The sequence below is a fragment of the Corvus moneduloides genome, chromosome 6, assembly GCF_009650955.1.
Source record: "Corvus moneduloides isolate bCorMon1 chromosome 6, bCorMon1.pri, whole genome shotgun sequence".
In the NCBI taxonomy this organism is placed as follows: domain Eukaryota; kingdom Metazoa; phylum Chordata; class Aves; order Passeriformes; family Corvidae; genus Corvus; species Corvus moneduloides.
Genome location: NC_045481.1, coordinates 990,656 through 1,012,046, shown reverse-complemented (window position 1 = coordinate 1,012,046; position 21,391 = coordinate 990,656). Strand labels below are relative to the sequence as shown.

The 21,391-nt window shown below is 52.8% G+C and overlaps 1 protein-coding gene across 4 annotated transcripts in view; it reads right to left on the bottom strand.

Annotated features, from left to right (window-relative positions):
• Window positions 1–710: 710 nt before the first annotated feature.
• Window positions 711–21,391, bottom strand: part of FANCM (FA complementation group M) — a 55,084-nt gene continuing 34,403 nt past the window's right edge. For 3 of the 4 annotated variants that reach the window (XM_032111524.1, XM_032111525.1, XM_032111526.1), the window contains 12 exons: window positions 20,806–20,963; window positions 20,111–20,263; window positions 10,287–12,189; window positions 9,475–9,554; window positions 9,306–9,374; window positions 8,658–8,780; window positions 6,296–6,452; window positions 5,403–5,509; window positions 4,269–4,820; window positions 3,147–3,573; window positions 2,475–2,766; window positions 711–922 (listed from right to left, as the gene is read on the bottom strand). In XM_032111524.1, coding sequence (XP_031967415.1) covers window positions 793–922; window positions 2,475–2,766; window positions 3,147–3,573; window positions 4,269–4,820; window positions 5,403–5,509; window positions 6,296–6,452; window positions 8,658–8,780; window positions 9,306–9,374; window positions 9,475–9,554; window positions 10,287–12,189; window positions 20,111–20,263; window positions 20,806–20,963 — 4,151 coding nt within the window. In that variant the 3' untranslated portion in view covers window positions 711–792. Of the gene's footprint in view, window positions 923–2,474; window positions 2,767–3,146; window positions 3,574–4,268; window positions 4,821–5,402; window positions 5,510–6,295; window positions 6,453–8,657; window positions 8,781–9,305; window positions 9,375–9,474; window positions 9,555–10,286; window positions 12,190–20,110; window positions 20,264–20,805; window positions 20,964–21,391 lie in introns of those variants that run through there. The other variant, XM_032111527.1, reaches the window with a different exon arrangement.

Below are 21,391 nucleotides of genomic sequence, written 5' to 3'. Positions count from 1 at the left end.
CCAATGTCCAGCCTGGCCTTGGGCACTGCCAGGGATCCTGGGGCAGCCCCAGCTGCTCTGGCAATTCCAGCCCAGCCCCTCCCCACCCTCCCAGCCAGCAATTCCCAATTCCCAGTCTCCCATCCAGCCCTGCCCTCTGGCACTGGGAAGCCATTCCCTGGCTCCTGTCCCTCCAGGCCTTGTCCCCAGTCCCTCTGCAGCTCTCCTGGAGCCCCTTTAGGCCCTGCAAAGGGCTCGGAGCTCTCCCTGGAGCCTTCCCTTCTCCAGGTGAACATTCCCAGCTCTCCCAGCCTGGCTCCAGAGCAGCTCCAGCCCTGGAGCATCTCCATGGATTCCTCTGGGCTCTCTCCAGCAGCTCCAGGTCCTCCTGTGTCCCAGGGCTGGGGCAGCTCTGCAGGTGGGGTCTCACCTGAGCACAGGGGCAGACAGGTGGGAATGCCTGAGCCCGGCTGCCCGGGACAGCTCCTGTTCCAGGAAGTTGATTTCTCCCTGTCCCGCCGCTGTCCGAGGGGCGGGAATACCAATCCCGATCCTTTTCCAGGTGGTGGCAGCAGAGGCTGCAGCGGCGGGGCTGGGGAAGGATCCGGCACCTGAGCCCGGCAGAGGCCCCAAAGCACCGGGAGCGCGCTGCCCCGGCCCACCCAGAGCCCCAGCCGTGTGCCGGGAACACGGAACGCCTGGCAATTCCCTTTTTCACCTGGAAACGGGGCTCAGTGGTGCAGTGATGTTTATTTACATATTTACACCCAATCCCAACGGGGTAAAGTGCAGTGCCGGCCCGGACTGCCGAGCTCAGCTCTTCCCCTGGGCGGGCAGGGGCTGAGGCAGCAGCTGGAGGTCGAAGTCGTGGCGCAGGAACCGATGGAGCTCCTCGGCCTGGGGCCGGCTCAGCCGCGCCCCCGCCGCCAGCGCCGGGACGGAGCTGCAAGAGAGGGAGCGAGAGGGAGCCCTGGAGCCCGGGATGGGACAGCACTGGGAGCCCCTGGAGCCCGGGATGGGGCAGCACCGGCAGCCCCTGGAGCCCGGGATCCACTGCCCGGGATGGGACAGCACCGGGAGCCCCTGGAGCCCGGGATGGGACAGCACTGGGAGCCCCTGGAGCCCGGGATGGGACAGCACTGGGAGCCCCTGGAGCCCGGGATCCACTGCCCGGGATGGGACAGCACCGGGAGCCCCTGGAGCCCCGGGATGGGACAGCACCGGGAGCCCCTGGAGCCCCGGGATCCACTGCCCGGGATGGGACAGCACCGGGAGCCCCTGGAGCCTGGGATCCACTGCCCGGGATGGGGCAGCACCGGGAGCTGCTGCAGTCAGCTCTGCACTGGTGTCTGAGGGCTGGCAGCGCGCCTGAGCAATGAAAACAGGGAATGCCAGAGGGAAAGAGAGGGTGGGGCAGCAGGAGGGAGGGTAGAAGCAGAGCCCGTGTCAGTGCCCTGGGCTGCTCAGCCGGGGGAGACTGGAATGTGTGAAAAGTTGAGATGGGACAGGAAAGCTCCTGGGAGACGGTAGGAAAGGCTCACCCTGAGCAGCAACCCTGGCAGGAAAGGGCGGGAAGGGATGCCCTGAGCAGCAATCCTGGCAGGAAAGGGGCAGGAAGGGATGCCCTGAGCAGCGATCACAGCAGGAAAGGGGCAGGAAGGGATGCCCTGAGCAGCAATCCTGGCAGGAAAGGGGCAGGAAGGGATGCCCTGAGCAGCGATCACAGCAGGAAAGGAGCAGGAAGGGATGCCCTGAGCAGCGATCACAGCAGGAAAGGGGCAGGAAGGGATGCCCTGAGCAGCGATCACAGCAGGAAAGGGGCAGGAAGGGATGCCCTGAGCAGCAACCCTGGCAGGAAAGGGGCAGGAAGGGATGCCCTGAGCAGCAACCCTGACAGGAAAGGAGCAGGAAGGGATGCCCTGAGCAGCAACCCTGGCAGGAAAGGGGCAGGAAGGGATGCCCTGAGCAGCGATCACAGCAGGAAAGGGGCAGGAAGGGATGCCCTGAGCAGCGATCACAGCAGGAAAGGGGCAGGAAGGGATGCCCTGAGCAGCGATCACAGCAGGAAAGGGGCAGGAAGGGATGCCCTGAGCAGCGATCACAGCAGGAAAGGGGCAGGAAGGGATGCCCTGAGCAGCGATCACAGCAGGAAAGGGGCAGGAAGGGATGCCCTGAGCAGCAATCCTGGCAGGAAAGGAGCAGGAAGGGATGTCCCGAGCAGCAATCACAGCCGGAAAGGAGCAGGAAGGGATGCCCTGAGCAGCAATCACAGCAGGAAAGGAGCAGGAAGGGATGCCCTGAGCAGCGATCACAGCAGGAAAGGAGCAGGAAGGGATGCCCTGAGCAGCAATCACAGCAGGAAAGGAGCAGGAAGGGATGCCCTGAGCAGCGATCACAGCAGGAAAGGAGCAGGAAGGCTCTCCCTGGCCACAGGAGAGGTGAAGAAGCAGAAGGCCGGGCCGTGGCACCCCTGGCACCCCCTGTGCTGGCGTTACCTGTTGGCCACGGCTGCCACGGAGTCGAAGGAGTGGCAGAGGTTGAGGGCAGCTCCGTAGCTGAGGTTGGGAATGCTCAGGTAGAAGTTGAGGATGTCCCTCTGGTGCCCCTCCGGCTCCGTCGGCACCTGGATGGCAGCGTCCTTCCTGTGCTCCACCAGAGCCAGGTCCTTGAGCAGAGCTGCAGTTTCCTTCTGGCAGGAGCTGAAGAGGATCCTTATTCCAGCCTGGACCAAGGCTGAGAGCACTCCATCGTAGTACTGAGTCCTCTGGAAAAACCGGGATGTTTCTCCTGAGGAGTGGAAGTACAGGAAAGCAAGAGCCTGTTGTTGTCTAGATGGGCCTGGGAATAGACAGAATCATTTCACTGCAGCTTGGATTTTGGGATTAAAACAAATGTCTCTGCATGGAGAAGATTGTGCTTGTTCCTATCACAGAATTCCAGTCTGGACTGGGTTGGAAGGGACCTTAAATCCCATCCCATCCCACCTCTGCCCTGGACAGGGATACCTCCCACTGTCCCAGGCTGCTCCCAGCCCCAGTTGCTCTGGCAATTCCAGCCCAGCCCCTGCCCACCCTCCCAGCCAGCAATTCCCAATTCCCAGTATCCCATCCATCCCTGCCCTCTGGCAGTGGGAAGCCATTCCCTGCTGCCCAGCTGGGAGCACCCACCTGGCCTGACCCTGTCTGTCTCCACAATCACACAGATCCTCTCGAAGGAGCCCTGCAGGCGCTGCAGCCTCTGGCTGAGTTTATTCCTGTTCCCGGGGCTCTGCAGCTCCGACTGCAGCAGCCTGTCCACGGCCAGGCGGTTGCTGACGATGTAATCACTGGAGCCCAGGGGACAGACCTGCACCCGCAGCCCGTGCTCCGCCCGCAGGCAGGAGATCACCTCTGGCCCCGAGCAGATCTCCCGGCTGTCTGCCAGCACACACAGGGAAGGGCTCTGCTCCACAGGGCCACGGGAGATCCCAGCCAGGGAAGGGCTCTGCTCCCCAGGGCCACGGGAAGTCTGAGCCCAGGCTGAGGAGGTGTTAGGGGCAGCAGGACATGCTGGGCCTGAGCTGCTCCCATGGGTCTTCTTCAAAGAGCTGTGCACCTGTGAGTGTTGAAAATAACATATCATGAGGGTTCAAATCAAATCAATAAAAGGATGTTTTGCAGTATCAACACTTTTCAGCTTGACACTTTAATCCCTGTATCAGTCTCCCCACTGAGCTGAGCTGATTATCCCAGAGTTTGAGTGACAAAAGCAGCAGCTTTCACTAAGAAGTTCAACAGAACCTGGATCCTGTAAAGGACAGAGATCAGGCTGGGAAGTGTGAGAGATCAGGAACCCAACCTCAGGGAGGTGCTGAAAGCACTGAATGCAGACAGCAAACCAGGATTTTATAGCTACAAACCCAAAGCTTCAGTGGCTGCTGCTGTTCCACAAAGACCCACGACGCCCCGTGACTGTCAGACCCAAGGGAGAGTCTAAACCCCAGTTTTTATTTGTTCACTCCCAAGATAGTCCAGGTTACCCTGGCAGTACAAAAGCTTCTGGCAGCAAAGGAAAGGGAGATGTTTTCCTGTTCTGGAAGTGTCCAAGGCCAGGTTGGAGCAACCTGGGCTATGGAAGGTGTTCCTGCCCATGGCAGGGGGTGGAATGGGACAGGCTTTAAGGTCCCTCCCAACCCAAACCATTCCATGAGTCTCTGATTCCCTGACTCCTGCTGCTGACAGCCCTCAGAACAGCCCTGCCACAGGGATTCTTTCCCACAAGGAAGCTCTCTGCTTTCACGGAGCACTGACCTCACTGGCAGCCTGCAGCTCCGTGCTCCTGCAGCCAGAGCCAGCTGGGGGGATGGATGTGCTCCTGCCTGGCTGCCCTGGGGGGAGATCCAGCACTGCAGAAGCTCCCAAGCCCAGCAGCCTCCCCGTGCCCTCCTGCCCAGCCTGAGGAGCTGTGGCTTGCCCAGCCCTGTTCCTGTGCTCTGCAGAGGGGGCTGAGGGCAGGGCCGTGGGGAGCAGCCCCTTTCCCTGCCCTGCCCTGGAACAGGCTCCTTCCAGGGGCTTCTCCCTGCTGGCTCCCATCTCCTCCTCGCTGGAGTCACTGAGGACAATAATTCGGGATGGTTTCCTGTTCTGCAGCGGGGCAGGAGCATTCCCTCCCAGTCTGGCCTGGTGCAGCCTCGTCCTGCGGCGAGTCAGGTACCGGTTCCTGCCGGAGCTCTCGGCGGTGAGCAGATCAAAATTCACACACACTTCCTCCTCACTGCAGCCACTCCGAGCTTCCTCCTCCTCCTCCTCCTCATCTTCCACACAGAAGCTGTCCTCAGCGTAAGCCGAGTCTTGCTCGGGAATCTGGGGGGGAAAACAGACCCAGGAAGTTTTGGAAAATTGCAGTGGTTTGGCTGCTCCTCTCCAGGAAGGCCTTGGCTTATCCAGCCCTCCCCACACAAAAACACTGGGGCTGAGGGGCTCAAATCCCATCCCAACCCCTGCCCTGGCAGGGACACCTCCCACTGTGCCAGGCTGCTCCCAGCCCCAATGTCCAGCCTGGCCTTGGGCACTGCCAGGGATCCAGGGGCAGCCCCAGCTGCTCTGGCAATTCCAGCCCAGCCCCTCCCCACCCTCCCAGCCAGCAATTCCCAATTCCCAATCTCCCATCCAGCCCTGCCCTCTGGCACTGGGAAGCCATTCCCTGGCTCCTGTCCCTCCAGGCCTTGTCCCCAGTCCCTCTGCAGCTCTCCTGGAGCCCCTTTAGGCCCTGCAAGGGGCTCTGAGGTTTCCCCAGACCCTTCTCTTCTCCAGGCTGAAGTTTTGTGTTAGAATTTGTAATTTACCAAAAAAAAAGGCTGTAACTGCCCTTCAGAGCAGGCCAGGAAGCTCAGGGTGGTCCCACAAGGGGAACTCCCCAAGGAGAGCAGTCCCTGCCCTTCCCACCTGGGAGAAAATGGCCGAGGCGTTGAATTCCCGACGGACCATTTTGTATCTGCTGCCGAGGGCGGGGCTGCGCAGGGAGCTCAGGTAAACCCCCCTCATCTCAGTGTCTGAAACAGCACAGGAGAAAAAACAATCAAGGATTAGTGCAGACACAATTGCTAACTCCCAGCTGCTACACCGTGTTTCCCATATCCAATCATTCCTTTGTAGCCTCCCCAAAACCTGCATTTCCCGAAGCAAAAACGTGCAGTTCTCCAGCCATCTCTGGAAATCTCAAATCACAGGTCTAAGGCTTTAAGATGAAGGAGCACATGGTTAGGTGGGATATTGGGAAGGAATTGCTGGCTGGGAGGGTGGGGAGGGGCTGGGCTGGAATTGCCAGAGCAGCTGGGGCTGCCCCCGGATCCCTGGCAGTGCCCAAGGCCAGGCTGGACATTGGGGCTGGGAGCAGCCTGGGACAGTGGGAGGTGTCCCTGCCATGGCAGGGGTGGGATGGGATGGGATTTAAGGTCCCTCCAGTCCAAACCATTCTGGGATTCCAAGTGTGCCCAGCTGTGTCATGGAAGCTGCCACAGAATCCCAGAATACCCTGAGCTGGAAGAACCCACAGGGATTATCCCAACCCCTCTCCCTGCCCAGACACCCCAACAGCCCCACCCTGGGCATCCCTGGCAGTGCCCAGCACCCTCTGGGGAAGAGCCTTTCCCTGGTATCCAGCCTGAGCCTGCCCTGGCCCAGCTCCAGCTGCTCCCTCAGAGTACAGGAGGTTTTCCAGGCAGGCAGAGCCCCGGATGCCCAGGTGAGGCAGTCAGTGCTCCCAGCTGCCCCTGGCCATGCCCATCCCACCCCAGGGATCCCCTGGATCTGGGATGCACATGGAATTCCCCACTGACCGTTCAGGGCCTGTGTGGCCTCCCCGTCATCGTTCAGGAACTGGGCCAGGGACGGGCTCAGCTCATCCCCGGCGCCGTCGCTCTCATCCGACGAGACCCCCTCAGCGTCCAGCTGGGACAGCTCAGCCTCCTCCTCCAGGAACTGCCTGGCTGCAGCCTGCACACAGCACACACACACAATTAACCCTGGCCTCTAATTAAACCCTGCTGCACCGAGAGCTCCGCCTGAGCCGCTCCATGGCTCCAGCAGCGCTTGGATCAGCGCAGGGATCCAGCTTGGGAAGAGAATCCATCTGCTGGGCCAGGGAATGGCACGGGCAGAGTGCCCACACAGAGGTGCCCAGACACAACAGGTCACTTTGTAACTCCTAAGTCCAGTTTTACTCATTTCATTTACTTTAAAAAACCTGGTTTGATTTCGGAGTGCTGGATTCCTCCAAACCCAAGTCCAGCAGGAATTTCAGACACAGACCCCACCCTGGTTTGCCCCTTTCTGCCCAGGATTTAGGATTCATCAAAGCATGAATCCCTCAGGTGGTGCAGCTCAGTCCAGGGAAGGCGAGGCACTTCCCAGGTGACTGCAGTGCAGGAGACACGATCCTAAATTCCACCAAAACCAGACAACACCACCTTCCCAAGGTCATACATGGAAACAAAACAACCCAGGAAGATGTTTTGTCCAAAATACTTTACATTAAGCTGATTTTTCTCCTGTAATTTCAGCTATGAAGTACTAAAGTAAGAGATAAAATTAGCCCCAAAATAATTATGTATCTCCACGACTCCAAGAGAATGGTTTGTTTGCCTTCAGAATACCTGGAATAAAAAGCACAGAGCTGTAAATCTGAGTTTAGTTCATGGAACTCTCAGGTATCATGTGCTGCAGTAGGTGACATCCCTGATTTTCACATTCCCTTAAACTTTTTAATCCTTTGCTTACACCAGGCCATAATCCCAAATGACAGGAATTATTAACAGTTCCTTTTCCCCAGCTGTTCTGATTATTTGGAACACACTGGAGTCACCTGTTGATAGTAAGGAGCTCTTAATGCTATTGCCAGTTGCCCTTAATCCTTCCTCCTTGGAAAGCCCATGGAGAGCACAAAGCTCCCTGACACCAACACCCACCAGTCCAGAGCCTGGTCACCCTTGGGAACAGCCAGGTCCCAGCTCCTGGAATGATTTCCTGGATTCAGTGCCAGGGGCTGCTCTGGGCCCTTGGATTTGTCCCCCTCTGTTCTCAAACTGCAGCTCTGGGCCCTGAGAGCTGCTCCCAGTCCAGGCACAGCTCCCTGGGCTGGCCAGGGTGGTTTCCATGTCTGGGATCTCCCGAGGGTCTGGAATTCTGCCTTGTCCCTCCCTGGGGCCGTTCAGGGAAGGTGCTGTGTGAAGGCACACCACAATTTCCCAAGCAGACACACTTTTCTTCCTTTTTGTCTCACATTAAGGAAAAAAAAAAAAGTTTAAATCCAACCGAGAAATGGCTTTTACTCCACCTCATTCTTTGTACTCCAGAACATAAACCACTGATACCACTGGGGAATCTTAGTAAGGAAGATTATTGTTAAAAAATCTTATAATGTCCCACATACTGTGCCCTGGAGCCCTGATTAGGACAATTTCTGCCCAGAGCCACCACAGCCATGAAGATTTAAGAGCTTTTTAGCTACAATAACTCTGGTGCCGCCTCCTCTCCTGCCTCCAACCCTGCTGACGTGTTAAATGCTGAGCTAAGATTTAAGATGTGGGGTTGAGGGACCATTGCTGCCTTAAATGTGCAGAGGTGAGGCCATTGGTAGGGATCATTCACATGAGCAAGCAGCTCGATACTGATAGGATAATAATAAAAATAATGATTTATAATCAATATATATGATATATAATAATAATATATATAGTTATATATATTGTAATATACATTATATAGTATATTGTATATAATATATAAATAGAATGTACTAAATAAAATAATATAATAACAGATAGGAAAAATATAATAATAATAATAACAATAATAATAACAATATAATAATAATAATAATAATAGTTGTTATTATTATTATTTCTTCTCCTGGACAGGACCCTGAGCTCCCAGGCTGAATCCTCTCTGGGCATCTCTGGAGTTGCCCTCTGAGTTGCTCTTTGTCCTCACAGCTGTCACCAGGCCCTGCAGACCCCTCTGCCACCCAGAGGGTGCAGATCTTTCTCCAGCATTCCAAGGTTCCAGCTCCAATGTTTGCCATGAGCTGGTGTGGGAGAGCTGAGCCTCTGGAAGCCTCCCCAGCACAGAGCTGGGTATCCACCTTCCAGCTGCACTCCCAGCTGCTCCCAGCCTGAACTGGTGTCCCAGGATGTCACACACCTTGGCTGTCACGCAGCTCCTGCCCCGCTGCCGCTTGGCTCCTCCCTGCTGGGGCCTGGCCCAGGCTCTGGAGCGGCTCCTGCCCCGCTGGAAATCCCCACTGTCCTCACTGGACGTGTCCGACTGGAACAGGGAACACACAGAGTGAGCAAGGGCACAGCGAGGAATAATTCCATTAAAGGCTCTGAATCCCAGACTGCTGTGGGTGGGAAGGGACCTCAAAGCTCCTCCAGTGCCACCCCTGCCATGGGCAGGGACACCTCCCACTAACAGCACAGAAAAATGGGGTTTGGGAGGAAAATCAGGCAAAACGGGACATTAATTTGCTTCTTTTGGTTCAAAGCTTTGTGCAGGAAGGTTATTTTACTCTTCCTGGCTGGTACAATATTTCACTGCCAAACAACAACTCCAAAGTCATCAAAGCCCCAGGATCCCTGGCAGTGCCCAAGGCCAGGCTGGACACTGGAGCTGGGAGCAGCCTGGGACAGTGGGAGGTGTCCCTGCCATGGCAGGGGTGGGGCTGGGTGGGATTGAAGGTCCCTCCAGCCCACACCATTCTGGGATTGTGGGATCTCTGGAGAGCCTGGGGAGGGACTGAAGGGGAGCAGGAATGGGTTCCCATTATTTCTCCCCCCTTCCATTGCTGACCACGCTCGGGGGGCGCCGGCGTTTCCTGGTGAGCCGAGCTGGACACTCCGAGTCACTCTGATCCATCCCCTGTGGGAACAGAACGGACGTCAGTGCACACAGCGTTTGTGTTTCGCTGGTTTAAGTGTCATTCTGCTCTCTTGTCTATTTTCTTTCCCTTCAGACTCACATCAGGAGACTTCAAAACATTCTTTTTTATCCTGTTTTTCCTCTGGAAAACGATCTCTTCCTCACTGTCACTGCTGGCTCCTGCAGAAAGCAGAGTAAACAACATTCACCAGAATTGCACAGTTCCCAACACAATTTTGTTCTAAGTGAGCAATCAAAGCGTGCCTCTCTCAGAAAAGCACCTCCAAAGGAGATTATTTATTGATCTACAGGGTGAATATTGTTCTCTGCAGCCTTGGTAATGGAAAGAGATAATCTCCCGCTGGGATGGACAATAAATCCTGCTTCCCTGGAGAGTCCCGGGGGGGAAGTGATTACCCCAGGCAGCACAAAGGCAGAAAAAGGCAAGGGAAGCAGGAAACCAAGAGAAGAAGCCGTTAAAAGTTGATTGAGCAAGAGTCAGAGTTGTGGCAGCACTTTGTGACACAAATCCCTGTGACAGCACCGAGTGGGGCCTGCAAATGGTCACTGCCTGAGAGGCCACGGGGCTGCTCCAGGGCTGGAGCCCCTCTGGAGCCAGGCTGGGAGAGCTGGGAGGGCTCACCAGGAGAGGAGAAGCTCCAGGGAGAGCTCCGAGCCCCTTGCAGGGCCTAAAGGGGCTCCAGGAGAGCTGGAGAGGGACTGGGGACAAGGCATGGAGGGACAGGACCCAGGGAACGTCCCCTCATGGACCCAGCTTCCAGCACACAGCCACTGTTCCTCTTCCTTCCAATCTTCCCACCCCAGTCATAAAACCCAGGTGAGGATCCAAAAGATACTGGATCCTGTTTCCTAACTGTGAAGGTCCAACACCTGTCCCACCAAAATCCCTACCTGCAGCAGGAGCCACACGGGATCCACGGAGCTTGGTGTTTTCCAGGCCTTCTGTCCTTCCTGAAGGGGAATCCATGGCTGAGCTCCCAAAGTTCTGCCTCCCTGGGCTTTTTTGGACTTGATCTACAGGAGGAACCTCTGGAATTTGCTCCCTGGCATTCGAGAAGACTTTCATAGGAATTCTTTTGACAGCTTTGATATCCACACCCTTCCTACTTGTTGGGGTCAGAAGTGCTGAAGGCAAAGGTCCAGGGGGTTCCCTTCCCATTCTGCTGCCCCCTGACTTCAGGAGAGGCCCTGCAGCAGGAGCCTCTGTCCCTTCCCTGCCACTCCTGCCCCTGCTCTGGAATGACATCGGTGTGGACACGTCCCTTCTCCGGAGCCTCCTGCAGTCCCATCCAGGCGAGGTTTCCAGCCTGGAGCCATCACTCAGGGACATGTTTGCATCCTCAATGGATTCAGCCCCTGGGGCACCGTTCAGTTTGGGGTTATCGGCATTCCTGGTCTCCTCAGAGGTTTCATCCCCGCTCTCCTCGATGGAGAAGCCCAGGTCGAAGGTCACGGAGAACAGTTCCTGGGAGCAGTCGTAGGGATCCTCCTTCTCCAGGCACTGCTGGGCCACTCCTGATGTTCCCATGGATTCCCTGCTGCCGGGCTGCTCCCTGCAGGGCTGGGCGGGGGTCACACTCGGGAGCTCCCTGCCGGGCTCTCCATCCATCCCAGCGATGCTCCCAGCTGGACCTGCCCTGGCTGCAGGCTCAGGGCTCAGGGAGCTGCCCTCGCCCGTGTCCTCGCCAGCCTCATCCTCAAACAGATGGAGACTCTGCTCCTCGCCAGGAACCACAGCCTCGTGCTCAAGGGCAGCCTCTCCCGTGTCCTTGGGAACAAAGGGCTCCTTTGCAGGGCCGTTTGTCAGGAGCTGGTTCATGCTGGGAATGTTGTTTGGGATTTCAGGGAATTCCTCAGTGTCAAACAGGGCATCGAAGCTGTCGTCCCAGAGCTGCTCCTCCTCATCCACAGCAGCCTTGGGAGGTGGCACAGTTTTGGACCAACGGGGACTTTCTGAGGCACAGAATTCCCTGGGGACTGTCACTTTGGGATTCTCCAGGAGCAGCAGTGCAGGATCAGTTTTTGGGGATGCGAGGGAGATGCTGCCCTGCAGTGCCGCTGAGTGACCATCGGGGAGAACCTTTGGGGAAGGAGATGTTGTTCCTTCACTTCTCATTGCGCTCTCCAAGCCCTCCAGTTTATCCCCAGAGGGAGGGGACTGGGATAAAAGCCTTTGCACCTGGGAGAATGCTTGTTCCAGCCCCGGGGGCTCCTGGGGCCGTCCCACGAGCGGGAATGAATCCCTGCAGGATTCGGGGAGGTAGAACAGGTCCGAGACCACAGGAGAGGTCTCGTACCCCGAATCCGTGTGGATCCACCCCAGGGATCCGCAGGCTTTACCTGCAGGGCTGTTTCCCTGGGCTGCTGGACTCGCCGGGGTTTCAGTACCTTCGCCGTGGTCACACAGGTCAATAAATGCATTTAAATCAAATGTCACCTCCAGCCCCTCATCCCTGTCACTGCCCGGGTCAGAGTGCCCAGCCAGAGCAAGCCTTGCTCCTGAGGGAGAAGCCGAAGGATCCCGAGGTAACACAGGCACATCCTCACTGAGTCCAGCAGCTCTTCTGGGAGCCTTGGGTTTGGTTATTTTAAAGGTGGCAAAGAACTCGCTCCCATTATCACCTCTATCAGGTGAGAGTGGTTTTGGTTTCGATTTTGCCAGGTCTTTCCTGGAGCTGCGACCTCTCTGCTCGCAGGGGGGGTTGGCCGTGGAGAGATGCCTTTGATTCCCGGGAATATGCACATCTTCCATCCGTAAGTGGGGCCGGAGCTCCCGCTCATAGCTGCAGTCTCCCTGGGGACACAGGGCAGTGGTTACCAGAGACGCACCCAGGCGCCCCGGGGCTGCTCACAGCCAGGTTCACAGCAAGGGACAAAGGTTTTGTTCTCCTAAAGAACTTCCCACGGACTCTGAATTAACTTTTCGTGGGTGTCTATAAAGCCCTGTTAGAAAGGCAAGCAGAAGCACAGTGCACCTGGACACGTGGGATCTGAGCAGAAGGAACAATCATTTTTTGGCAGTTCAGGCAGATGGATCCCTGAACTCCTTCACCCCTAAAATTACACGAGGTACCTTTATGGAATAGAAGGTGAGAAAAATGACTGTGACAATCAGAGATGGGATTGTCTGGAGGTACTTCTGGAAGCAGGATCCAAAGCCACCTTCCAGGAACTTGAAGACTGATCCCTAACAGGGTTGGGGATCCTCTCTGGTTGCAGCAGGCAAAGCAAACTGTGCAGTGATAACAGATTTTGTCATGAATCATCAGCATCGTTTCAACACCGATTTCACACACACACTGATGCTTAGACCATCCATTTGTAATGGCATCCAAAGAAACTCCAAGTCTGGATTTTTAGTTAAAGGTCACCCAGACTACACCAGCTGCCTTAGGAGAAGGATTAATAAAAACAGTGAGGAAAGGAATTATCATGAGAGGGTTAAAGGATGATTTTGATCTGGCAGGTTCCAAATTACTCCTTTCCCTCAAGCCTGGTCAAAACACAGACTCAAGACATGGGATTCTTTGTCTGAAATCCAAGAGGAACGACAAACCTGGGTCCAGCTCCCTCCCCAGGTGTCAGCTGAGGAGGGGAACACTGGGCTGATGATAACAGGGCTGATAAGGGTCTGTTTGGGTTTATCTAAGGAACAACTGCCCTTGCACAAGGACTCAATTCAAGCATTTCAGCTTTACACAAACGAGACAGAAATTAAATGGATTAAGGATTAGTTAATGAGCTGCCAAACCACTGAACACTGGTGAAACAGGAGGAGGTGCTGCCCCTGCCCACCCCACACAGTTCTGAGAGCGCAGCGCTGATCAGGCTCGGCCTAATATTGTCCTGTGACCCAAAATTAACCAAAGTACAACCCCCAAACCTCCAAACCCCATCAAAGTACAACCCCCAAACCTCCAAACCCCAAAGTACAACCCCCAAACCTCCAAACCCCATCAAAGTACAACCCCCAAACCTCCAAACCCCAAAGTACAACCCCCAAACCTCCAAACCCCATCAAAGTGCAACCCCCCAAACCTCCAAACCCCATCGAAGTACAACCCCCAAACCTCCAAACCCCAAAGTACAACCCCCCAAAACCTCCAGACCCAAATCCCATCAAAGTACAACTCCCAAACCTAAAACTAACCAAACAACAAACCCCCCAAAACTCAAAACCAATCAAACTACAATCCCTAAAGCCCACAAACCCCAAACTCATCAAACTACAAACCTCAAACCTACAAATCTCAAACTCCTCAAACTACAACCCCAAAACCTACAAACTCAAAACCAAACTACAACCCCTAAACCCTACCAATCCAAACCCAATCAAACTACAACCCTCAAAACCTCCAAACCCCAAAGTCAAACTACAACCCTCAAATCCAATCAAAATACAACTCCCAAAAGCTACAATCCCAAACCCAAACAAAACACAACCTCCAAAACTTACAAACTCAAAACTCAAACTACAACCCTCAAAACCTCCAAAACCCAAACTCAAGCTACGACCCCCAAAACCAAACTACAACCCTCCCAAGCCTCCAAATACAAAACCACTCAAGCTACAACCCCCAAAACCTACAACCCCCAAACGAATCAAGTTTCCCAGAGCAGCTGGAGCTGCCCCTGGATCCCTGGCAGTGCCCAAGGCCAGGCTGGACATTGGGGCTGGGAGCAGCCTGGGACAGTGGGAGGTGTCCCTGCCATGGCAGGGGTGGGGCTGGGCGGGATTGAAGGTCCTTCCCTCCCAAACCATTCCAGGATTGTGGGATTCTCCCCCAGCAAACAGGATCAGGGAGGAGTTTTCCCAGGAATGTCCCCAGGCCCCTCCACATTCCCTCTGACTGTGCTCTGATGGAGAACAGCCCCACTGCAGCCTGGCAGCGCTGCTGGGGCCAAATTTAGCATCTAGGCCAAAGCTCAGTAACCTCATTTGGGGCTCCCAGGGTTATGTAACTGCTCCACTTCCCGGGGCCACTCCAAACACTTTCTCCAGAACAAAACGCCGTGTCCCAGCCAGGGCAGCTAATGCTGAGCCAGTGAAAGGGCAGATTTGGAATTATCACATTTTGGCCTGGACGTACCCAACTTGTGGAACCTTAAATTACCTGCTCAGCTCCCCTCTAACCCAGAGGGTTCCAGGGTGTACCAGCTCCTCGGAAAATAGGTCAGGAGCAGGAAAACAGCATCCCTCTGAGATTATTGCATTCAATCAATGACCCTGCCTGGAACCACTGATTCACTTGACAAAACAAAATATGTTTTAATATAGAAAATAGAAGCAGAAAAGTAAACTTAGGATATTAAACTTTTCACTTTTAGTATATAAATATATGTGTATTTATATAAAATATACACCCAGTCTGTTTCCCAGTACTTCAATTTAAGGCATCAAGTACCAAAATTGAAATTACCCCCTCTCTCCTCATAAGCTGCTTTGGGTGCACATTTTCTAACAAGATTCATCTGCCTGATGAAACCCCAGTGATGTTGCTATTTGGAAATTAAAGATAAATCTGTAGACAGCTACAGTGTGGATTTTTAACAATTAAAACTCCTTTAATTGAAAGCCTGAGTGAAACCACGCAGAATTCCCCCTTTGGGGTGGTCTGGCCAAGCCAATGCTGCTCCTCAGACCCTCCCAGCCACCCCATTCCCCCTCTCCTCTCCAGGGGCTTAGAACAGCTTTAAGCTCCTTCCCAACCCAAACCATTCTGTGATTCCAGGAATTTTTTCTGATCATCTTTTACATCTTTTACCAAAACTCCTGTTTTGCTGCGGCACAAATGGTCACTTCCCAAAGCACTCCCAAACCTGGTGCCCTGTGACTGCCCTGCTCCTCACCCTCAGCTCAGAACAGCCCTGTACTCATTATCCCTTCCAGGAACTGGTTAATGAGCAGAGTAATCAATCCCTGTTCCATGATTGCTCCATTTCCAGAACGCACTTCAGGGGAAGAACAACTTTTTTTTCTGGAGGTTTAAGTGTATTCCATGAGAAGATCTTTAAAAATGTATTTAGTTGAGTCATGGAAGAAGCCTGAGGGACATAGAAACCCCCATTTCCTTCTCCCAAATTGTGATCAGTCTCTCCCTAATGGCATCACATTATTGATGCACCTGCTCATTCTGTTGGGTTTTGCTGTCTGCTACCCAATAAAACCAGAAAGTTTGATTGAAAAGAAAGATTGTTACAAACACAAACAGGGTGTCTGCCCTGGCAAACACGGGAACTGGCATCATTAAAGAGGCTGAAGAGGTGAATGTTCAACAGCATCAGGAGATAAATCTGGGTGCCCAGAGCAGCTGGGGCTGCCCCTGGATCCCTGGCAGTGCCCAAGGCCAGGCTGGACATTGGGGCTGGGATTTAGGGTCTGTTGGTGCCTATCCTCAGCGCTTTCACCTCATCTGAGCTCTTGTTAAAGAGAGACGGGACTATGCAATTACACAGGATTTATTGCTTAAAATAACACATAAGGCAGCAGTCTCGAGGCGTGAGGTTTGCACTACATTGGAGTAATGGCCAATAGTCACAAGGCAAAGGGCTACACTGCAATTTATAACTTTCTAATCCAATAGACACCTAAAAGGAAACTTTGTTTTGACTTTGTGACCCATCACCTGTGGAACTTCTCACCGCAGTGCGGTTGTGTCTTACCCAATAGCCTGTCATGTCACATCCACATGGAGACCACCTCTACAACATCTGAATTCTTAACCTATAAAATCACATTATTATACTCAAAACCCTTCACCATAGCACCCAGTGCATATTTTTACTTTTAACTATAAAAAACACAGGTTTGTAGTTCTCTTGCTTAAAGTCTGTAAATCTCTGTCAATTATGCCTGACCTGATCCCTTCCAGGGCTGTAAATCAAACCCACCCCTAACTGCAGGAGTCTTTACTCCTCTGTCTCCCACAAAGGTCCCTCCAACCCAAACCATTCCAGGATTCCATGATAACAATCCCATTTACTGAGAACATGCCCTGCCCCTGCTTGGGTACCCCTGTTCTCTCCGAGTTTAGTGTTGGGAAGGCAGAGCTGGAAGCTGAGGGTGTGGATTCATGGAATGGCTGGGCTTGGAAGGACCTGCAGGACCATCCAGTCCCGCTCCCAAATCACTGGGACTTCTCTGTTCTCACTGGGAGCACAAACCCAGCGCCAGGAAAAGCACAAAGCACCTGCAGTTCCAGCTCTGAACAACCCAGCCCTGCTCTCAGTTAATGCTTGGTCCCAAATCGTTTGGCAACAAGACCAGAACAATCAGTATAAAGGAACTGATATTTTGGGGCTCCCTGGCACGTCACCCTCCAAAACCAACCCCAAACTCCTTCCACCTTCTCTGAAATCAGAGGTTTTGACACATCTCAGAAGAGGATTTTAATCAGAGAGAACTTACTGGCAATGAGGGTCTAAAAAACCCAGATAAAACCATTTCATTGTCCTTACTTGAACCATTTTTCACTTTGCATTCAGGGTCTCCTGAGAAAAAAGGTCCAGCTGGCTGAAAACACCGAATTTCTCCCCAAAACACGTCTGATTTAAGGCTCCAAAAGCATGGGAAGGCTTTTCAGGTTCACTGGGATTCTGGGGTGTCCTGGGAATCGCTTCCCTGCTGTCAGGGAGTTCATCTGGAGCATCCCCTGGGGCACCCAGACAGATGATAAATGACAACTGATTTCAGGGCCACTGGTTCCAGAGTCATCCCAGGGTTAGGAGATGCTTCCCTCCCAAGGTGTTTGGAGTCAGAGGGTGAAAAACGGAGACAATCCCAAAGATTTGGGGATTTATTTTGTTTTTTGTGTGAAAAGCTGCGAGTTCACACTGCCAGCTTGGAAGTGGGAAAGGTGCAGAGTTCCCCTCCCACTCTGGACACGGAAATGAAGCATTCCTCATCTCCTAAGGAACAACAAAGCACCAGCACTGCCCTGCTCCCCCCAGAAACCAGCACAAACATCATCCCCACAAAAAGGATTACTCTGCCTGACCTTATTTCCAAACAGCACAGTTTAATTTGCAAAAAAATGCTTAAAAGAGATTGAATTATTTTGCAGAAGGACAACTCGATTTGTTCCCATGTTGCACCCAAAATCCCCTGGGGAGTAAATCCCCCCATGTGCCCATAGGCATTGCTGCAGCAATAAAGCCCCCGGGGCATTAAAGACTTTGCTGGATGTGCCTTTTGAGGGGTCACATTTAGGGCTTCTTTGACTTTTTGATTTCCTTTTGACTGGGCCAACTTCTTCTCTAAGATTTTAAGAGCATGTAAATATAATATGATTTTTTGCCAACCATTTTCACTTCATCTAGTTAAAAAAAAAGCCTTTAAATTGACTTTTTTTAAGCTATTGTACAAAATACAAATTTCTTGAATCACTGAGTGAGTACAAGGAAAGGAAAGCCACACATCAATGAATTTCTTCTCTAACAGGAAAGAAAACACCCAAAAACCCCCCACAAATACCTCTTGTGCAGGCTTGTAGTAAGTCATGACAAATCTCTGAATGAAATTGATAATTGATCAGAAATTTCCAGATCATTTGGCTATTCACAGTAAAACAATGATTTGCTTGATTTTATGTTTTACCCCCCAGCAAGAAACTAATCCATTAAACCATGGTTTGAGGTTCCCTCTCTCGGGTATTTAAGGAAAGAGCTTTGACCTGTATTGGTCTTAAACCCCTCTGTTAATTAAGCACCGTAAATGAACATCAGCCAGATCAGCTGGGTGTATTTAGCCATGGAATATTTATAGCAGGAGCCTGGATGCACAGCACATCCATGGAAACCATTCCATCAGAGGATCATGGAATGGTTGGAAAGGACCTTAAATCCCATCCCAGTGCCAGGCCTGCCATGGCAGGGACACCTCCCACTGTCCCAGGCTGCTCCAAGCCCCAATGTCCAGCCTGGCCTTGGGCACTGCCAGGGATCCAGGGGCAGCCCCAGCTGCTCTGGCAATTCCAGCCCAGCCCCTGCCCACCCTCCCAGCCAGCAATTCCCAATTCCCAATCTCCCATCCAGCCCTGCCCTCTGGCACTGGGAAGCCATTCCCTGGCTCCTGTCCCTCCAGGCCTTGTCCCCAGTCCCTCTGCAGCTCTCCTGGAGCCCCTTCAGGCCCTGCAAGGGGCTCGGAGCTCTCCCAGGTCCCTTCTCTTCTCCAGGTGAAGATTTTGGTGCGTTCCAGTGGGAACATACCCTGCCTTGGGAACACTGCCAGCGCCTTTCAGGGAAGGCAAGGATGACTTCAGGGAATGTTAATGAAACTCTCACACAAGAGCTCAGTGTCAGAGCTGACAGATCAGATGAGATCAGGACAAAGTTGCATCTTCCCTTTCTGTGGAACAGTCTCGGCGCAGTTTTGGTGTCCTTGGCCTGGCACCAACTGGTTCAGTATGAAAAGGAGCCCAAGAACCTCTGAAGTTTGAAACCCTGGAGTCGGTGCCAGTGCTTTGTCGCTCCCCAGGAGGCTCCAGAGGGTGAGTGCTGGGCCTTGTGTCAGCTCTGGTGCTGCTGGAGGCGCTTTGGGCGCAGCAGGGACAGCCAGGGAGGATTCCTCCTCCCAACCAGGGAGCTCCACAGCCCCACCTCGGCCTGGCTAACACACTCTGGAGAGGCTGGAAGCCAACCCACCTGCAACTCCCATAGAGGAGCACGAGGGGAGCTGAGGGGGCTCAGCCTGGAGAAAGGGAGGCTCAGGGGGCACCTTCTGATTCTCGAACCATTTCTCTCCTCCTGACGTCCTCGCCCTGCCCATCCCTGCCCTCTCCCCGACCCCTCTCTCCCCCTGCACTGTGTCCTTGACCCCAGCTGGGGACAGGGACAGTCAGAGAAGTCAGGAATGTCTCTGGTGTGATGGAGAAGCTGATCTGAGCTGGGCAGGGCTGTTCACAGCCTCCCTTCCACCCTCTCCGAGCAAGGAGCACAACTACAATGTCTCCATTCTCCTCCTCGATTAGTTCTGGTATTATTCAGGAAACTCTGGCAGCTTAGCAACAGATTCTGATGACCTAAAAAACTTCCACGTGCTGAAAGGGACGTGGGGAGCTCAGCTGGAGGGGAAAAATCATGTGGTGAACCACTGAAGCCGCCATCCACCTCTACACCCACTTCCTTGTGCCTTCCATAGGGATCTCTCTATCCATCCCTGCCAGAAAACAGAATTCCCATCTCCCAAGCCATTTCCATCCGTGTTTGTTTGGCTCAGCTCCTCTTATCCCTTAACCCTTAGGAACAATTCTCTTTTCAGTTCAAAAAAAACAAACCCAAAAAGCTTTAAACAAAAAACGAATGCCCTAAAACACGCAGTGTGCTCCTGCATGACTTTTCTGGGATGATTTTGATGTGCACACGATACCAAACTCTTCCCTACTCCTGGAACAACTCTGATCTCCCTGCTGGTGGCTTTGCTCTTTGACACTTGTAGCTCTTGTATTTAATGTCATTCTGTCACAAACTGATACTGGAATCCATAAAAAAAAGGCTGATTTAAGGGTGGGGCTTTTTCCTGCGTAAGGAAACACGAAATATTTTTGAACAGTTTCTGTGGGAAGGATTAGGAATCACAGAATAGCAGAGAGAGACATTTTGAAACAAGGTTAAACACACACGATTCATTTCACAATTCTTTTCTTTTTTAATTTAATTGTTTTTAAACTATTCTAACTGTACATTCAGTTTAGAGCCAGCCAGAGGCAGCCCCTTACCTGCTGATGCCTCATTAGCTCCATCATTTCCATGGCAGCGATGAAGAGGTGACAACGATCCGAGTGATCCACCTGGGACGTGGGAAGGGGCTGGTTCTGCCAAAGGCTCCACTCAGACAAGGAGAGCTCCCGGGCTGCCCCCTCCTCGGGCTTCTGCAGTGGAAACAGGGAGGGGAAAGGAGATTTTCAGCAAGGAATTGTTTAGCAAAACTTCTCTGTCAGGGACAATGAATACTGACATGCAGAGAAGGATTTAAACTTCATCACACAGGTTTAAGTCTGGTCTAAAATAAAAACATCAGGAGCAAGCTGGGCTAGGGGAAGGTGCCTAGGTGTCCCTGCCCAGGGCAGGGGTGGAATGAGATGGGTTGAAGATCCCTTTAAACCCAAACCACCCTCTGTGGGACTCTGTGAATACAGCATCCTGCATGGAGCTCTTAAAAACAGGAGCAGAACTTAATGGATGCTGAGACTTCTTAATGTATTTTTAACTTGGGGTACGAACTTTTAACGTACAGACCGAACCTCAAAGACACGTTTCAAACATCTAGTTGCTAAATCCCTAACCTCAAAAACCCACACTTAAATCTCAAAAAGGCATTTTTATCACAAACTTCCTCCAAATCCAGAGTTAACTCTGTTGTTTTCAGCATCCTTCAGGCCCCATGTCTCAGGAAACATTCCATGGAACTCACTGGTGTTTCTTCCAGGTTTTCTATGGTTTCAAACTGAACTTGAGGCAATACTGGTTCCTTTATTCCATCACTTTCCTTAATCCTGTAGAGTCTGTCCCATATTTCCAACTCCTCAGGTGACAAGGACCAGCTCTCATGGGAGTGCATTTGCTTTTGGCCTATGGGGGCAAGAACAAGGACAGGGAAACGTTACCTGCTTTGGGAAAAGGGATGCACAGAATAAATCCACCTGGTGTAGTGCCAGGCACAAGGAAAAATCATCTCTGTGCCACAGCCAAAACTGCAGAGAATCTGAAGCCAGGGACAAGAATCCCAAGAGTGTTAATGATTCATATGGATAAATACCTGTTAGACAGCTGCTTTGGGAAAGGGCATCATACGAGAACAGAGAGAGACAGATACAAATCATCACTGTCCCAAATAATGGCAAATCCCCTAAAGAGCCATGGGTGAGCAGTGATTCCAAAGAACCAGAGCTGAGGCTGTGAGTGCTTTCAGGCCAGCTGTGTGAAGCTTGGTGAAGAACACTGAAGGGAATTTGCCAGTGTCTGTACAGACAGGATTTGGGGTGAGTCTTCAGCCCAGG